At 36.3% G+C, this 5,000-nt stretch overlaps 1 protein-coding gene across 3 annotated transcripts in view; it reads left to right on the forward strand.

The window, feature by feature from the left end:
- The window catches only part of LOC138024926 (uncharacterized), a 67,814-nt gene that overhangs the window by 12,743 nt on the left and 50,071 nt on the right, over window positions 1-5,000 (forward strand). For all 3 annotated transcript variants that reach the window (XM_068872127.1, XM_068872126.1, XM_068872128.1), the window contains exon 2: window positions 1,010-1,311. In XM_068872127.1, coding sequence (XP_068728228.1) covers window positions 1,010-1,311 — 302 coding nt within the window. The remainder of the gene's footprint in view (window positions 1-1,009; window positions 1,312-5,000) is intronic.

A 5,000-nucleotide genomic window follows, 5' to 3' on the forward strand; every position in this document is an offset into this window, starting at 1 on the left:
TAATTCAGATCCTATTTATTGGTACTATCCGGATGACAACATACAAACATTATACAAGTTACAAATTAGTTAGGAATAGGCAAAACCAAAAACAGCTAAAGTAATTCAAGGTTAGCAGTGCTTACAAGATAATCGACCAATTAAAGCTCACTTAAAAGTCATATTACTTGTTAGCATTTAACCAGTTCAGAACGTTGGCCAGTTCACGATTCGCAGTATCTACTTATAGCAATAGTAGATAGGTATTAAGGACTGTGTCACGTGTTGGTATTGTGCATTCGAATCGGGCATCATGTAGTCTTTTTACCACGTGCTTATTTTCAATTGTATTTTTGGTGCAATGTGTTGGAAGATTCATATGGTTGCACCTCTGTCTGAAGAACACTCCTTAGGCAAAAGACCAAAAGAGGAAGCTATATGGAACATTTTTCTTCTGGTGAGGTCTTGGGAAAGCAAGAAACAAGTTTCGGTGCGCGAGACGGGATAAAATCCAGTGAACAATTCAAAATGCTTTAGAATTATGCCAATCAAATAATTGTTTAGTTAAATAATATTGATTGAAACAGTTCTTCTTACAATAAGTATAAGAAAAAAAATTGAAAGAATGCATTCAGGGTCAAGAATTTTTTTTAAAATGAAGGATTGTGTAAAATAACACTTCGTGTACAGGAAGAAAGTATGGATTTATTTCGTCACGTTACCTGTCATTTAAGATTTAAGTCAGGCAAAAACATCGGCAAAAGGAAGAGTGGACTGCCGAATATTTCTTACTGGTATTGCATGGTATTCCAGACTAAAAATAATAATAATAATAATAATAATAATAATAATAATAATAATCGGTTTAGCTCATCAAGTGTTTGTTACCCTTCATCTACTGCATTAGTAAAAAAAAAAAAGGATCCAAATGTTAGTTTATTTGGGAAAAGAACAAAGATAAAACGAGTTTTGTTTTCCGTCAGGGACTTTTCAACTGTAACCTAAACTGCAGTTGTTTATTTAAACGTAGGAGACTGTATTGATTGGGATCTTGGAATGGAAAACGGTTTAATCCCAAATGAAAGGATAACAGCCTCCGGAGCCTTCTCCCATGATCCAGCCAGTTCTGGTAGATTGAATGACGTAAGAGGATCATGGTGTGCTCCTGGGGATAATCAGTATCTACAAATTGACCTACAGTCGCTTCATGTAATCTGTGCTGTGTCCACTCAAGGGAATGGAATTTATCTTGACTGGGTAAAGAAGTACACCTTGCAGTCATCTACAGACAATAAAAGATGGACAGATTACAAAGAAAATGGACTTGTTAAGGTGAGTTACAAAGTTGTTGATATACCAAGGCATAAAAATTTGAGCCGGTGGACATTTAGTTTATAATCAATGATTACATCATGTCAGTACAATATGGAATATTAAATGAAAAGTACTTCTTGCACTGAATAGCGTCATGCAGATGATAACGAAAGTGCGATTACTTTTTTTCTTTTGTTGTTCTTCAGCGTAATTGGTTTTGAGGTAGAACACAGTTAAAAGTTTTTTTCTCCACAAAAAATAATTATATTGAAGACAAAGTTAATGGGATCGGCGCAGGCCAAAACCAACATTGTGTTCATGCTGGATAAAGTGAACTTTGTTCAACGTTTTCCTCCAAAGAAGGCTTCAGCGAAAATACATTTAACCAGCAGTGAAAGACAATTCACTGCCTCGATTTGTCTTGTTGTAATTGCACTCAATGGATAACAAACAACAACCTGATAGTCTTCAGTAGAGTCTTTTTTACGGATGTGTTTAATGCCGGAATTTCTAGCAATTGAGTGGTAACGAATAAGCCTGAAATTGAATATTTCTGCTTCACAAGAGCGAGAGGGCCTGGGTTGCAGAAGGTGAAGTGAGGGATTATAGGTAGTCACTTAGGTGTATCTAAGCTAAATATAGTACGTGATTAGTCAGTCGAGGCCGACACCTATTACCCACTATTTTCGAGATTTTGGACGTATAGTTAAGTGTCATCATTTATCTGTTACGCAATTCTTAGTTTGCACTCACGTGATTAGACGGCCATGTTGGTGTACAAAACAGAAGCAAAATGCCGCTCGCGTTTTGTATAATAATAGAGACAAATTCCCAAGAGACGTTTTTGCTATTGTTCAATACATCAACATGGCCGCCATGACGTGCGAAGTATTTGCGGCACTGAAGTTGGTTCGGGGAGGATACATTTCCATTTTTTTCCCACAGGGTTTTTGGTTTTCGTATCCGGCAATGCCGCTACTTTGTGTATTGGATATCCTTTCCTTGCTGTATTGTGATTGAAATGTGTTTAGTCAATTTATGTCCGCCCAATAGATGTGGCTTTTTCCAATATTCATATTTGTAATGTTACGACGGTGTGCGGCCTAAACATCCAAAGTAAACCTAATGGTATATTTCTCTCGTGCCTGTTGCGTAGTGAAGCTGAAATGTATGTTTGCTATAGGTCTCAATTATACAATAACACAATGCAATTTTTTTTATGACGCATAAGTGGTAAGAAAAAGAAAAAAATATTTGACCTGTTGCTCTCATATCACAAGCAAGTGATAACTGGTATTCCTTCTTTGCTATTCATTGGCAAAATTTACACTTAAGGTGGCTCAAACCAGTAACTGTTTCAACTCTTACAAGAAAAGTTCTTATTAGAAGGATTCACACTACAACACTTTATCACTTAACAGCAATATTATGCTACCATATCAAACACCAATTATTGCTGAAAAAGATTCGGTCATTTTTTTGACGTAACAAGTTACCGTGGCAACAGCTACTCATATCTCAAAAACGAACTTGGTGATCCCCATTTTTTATTTCTGAAATGTAATCAGCATGCCTGAATGAAACTCTCTGCAAAGTTTAAAAAAAATTCTATGAAGCGGACTAGAGCCACCTTAAGTTATTGAAAAATTAAGGTAGGTATGAATCCGCTCCATAGAACTTTTTTCAACTTTGCAGAGAGTTTCATCTTGGCCTACTGATCACTTTTGCGCAATAAAAAATTGGGGTCACCGTATTTAATGCGTGGAGGTGGTTATGAAGTTCCTTTGTTTCATGTTTTTGTCCGTATTTTTAGCCTTGACCTTGCACAAAACGCACCTTTTTTTCGAGATAACTAATCAAAACCTTCGATTAAATTATACGCAACTAATTTGCAAACCCATGCGAAGCAAAAACAAAAAAAATGTGCAGGGTCACTGTCAGTTCAACATCGATTGAGACAACATTGTTCTTTTTTAATTTTTAACATATCTTTATTATTTTTGGCGACAACATTGTTCTTGCTTTTGAAGGTTTTGAGGTTTCATAACCAGTCCCTCGATTAACTATGGGGTCCCCAAGTTCATTTTCCATATATGAGCAACTAATTAAAGCCGAAATATAAGGTGTTTTTGCAAGGCTTTCCTGTTACCATGATACTTTTTACGTCACAAAAATGACCGAATTCTTTTTCATCAATAATTGGTGTTTGATATGGTACCATAACATTGTTGTTACGTGATAAGGTGTTGTACAAGGTCTCTTAAAAGTGTTGAAACCACCTTAAGACTACGACAAAAAATTAATGGACCCAGGTCATTATATGTAAAACTGTTTAGCTTGAAAAAGAGTGTTCTAAAACGAATTCCAATCAACCACTGTGGGATATCATCAACTTGTAGGACTGAATTTTCAATTTTTCTGATAAAATTCTCTCTCTCCACTGCTTTAAGCCTAAAGTTTTAAAGCAGGAGGAGTAGAAAATTGACATTGCCCAACGAGTTCCCTAACGAGATGCAATTCCTGGTCCAAGACCAATAGTTTTCAAATTTAAAAGAAGGATTATCAGAAAACAAGTCATGAACAAACAGAATGATGCTTGCAAAGTCACAGCAACTTCTGTTGGTATTCCAGCCAACTGCTCTTTTGAAAACGTGAGGTTATTCGACCATCTCACTCCTCAAATCCCACAACTTCCTGTAGATGCCAAGAGATTTCAAAATCGGAATGGCTACAAATTTTGCTGGGCAAAGAATTGGGTTGTTTATCTGCGTCAAAGCGAACATTCTTGTCCAATTTTGTTAAGTCTCTTGCCGATTTAGAGAACTTTGCGGAACGGCAAGGCCTTCCTTTGAGCTCAGTAACCTCTATTATCGTGTTTAGCGTACATGTTTTCTTGTTTCTATCAAGTCTAGTAACTCGAATTTATTATCTGTCCTTCCCGTTATTCCGCTTAGCTGATGGCTTGTTTAATTTAGTACTTTACGAAATGTCTCATGGTCCTGTACGTTATGACGGATATCGTCTCGAATCATTATTATTTAATCCTATTGACCGGCCTGAGCTTGGCAATGTGCTTTCCAGTTATCTCGATCCCGACTCAAATCTTGAATCTCGTCTTCCTTTTAGTAATTATGTCGTTGAAGGAGAACTTAATAATCAAGGTAGTATTGCAAATAACGCGGATGTATTCTCCATTATGCACATTAATGTTCGTAGTTTGCTTAAAAATCTCGATTAACTTAAATTGATTATGATGAAAATGCAAACACCACATTCCGTTATGGGTGTCACGGAAACTTGGCTAAATGATGCCACTTCAGAGTTAGTAAATATTATTGGGTACAATGTTATTTCAAACCATCGGATATCTAAATCAGGTGAAGGAGTCAGTATTTATGGACGTATACAAAACATGGACCTAGAGGTTTCGAAAACTAGCCGTACGACCTCACCTTAAAATTTCAGGATTTCCTTAGCAAGAAAATATGTCAGACGGGTTTTTCACAAATGGCAAAAACGTCGATTTTTGTCTACTTTGATAATAACTGAAAAACTGTCTGATAGATCTTTTTCAAAAAATGTTCTCGGCTTCGTCCTCATATTGTTTACTAATTCTTAAAATTTCAATCCCGGTCTGAAAAAAGGGCCTTTGAAATCTATAGTTTCCAGTACCCTCTCCAGGAACTCGGTCACTTATTTAGCATTTT

This window comes from Montipora capricornis, chromosome 11, assembly GCF_036669925.1.
Source record: "Montipora capricornis isolate CH-2021 chromosome 11, ASM3666992v2, whole genome shotgun sequence".
Taxonomy (NCBI): Eukaryota; Metazoa; Cnidaria; class Anthozoa; order Scleractinia; family Acroporidae; genus Montipora; species Montipora capricornis.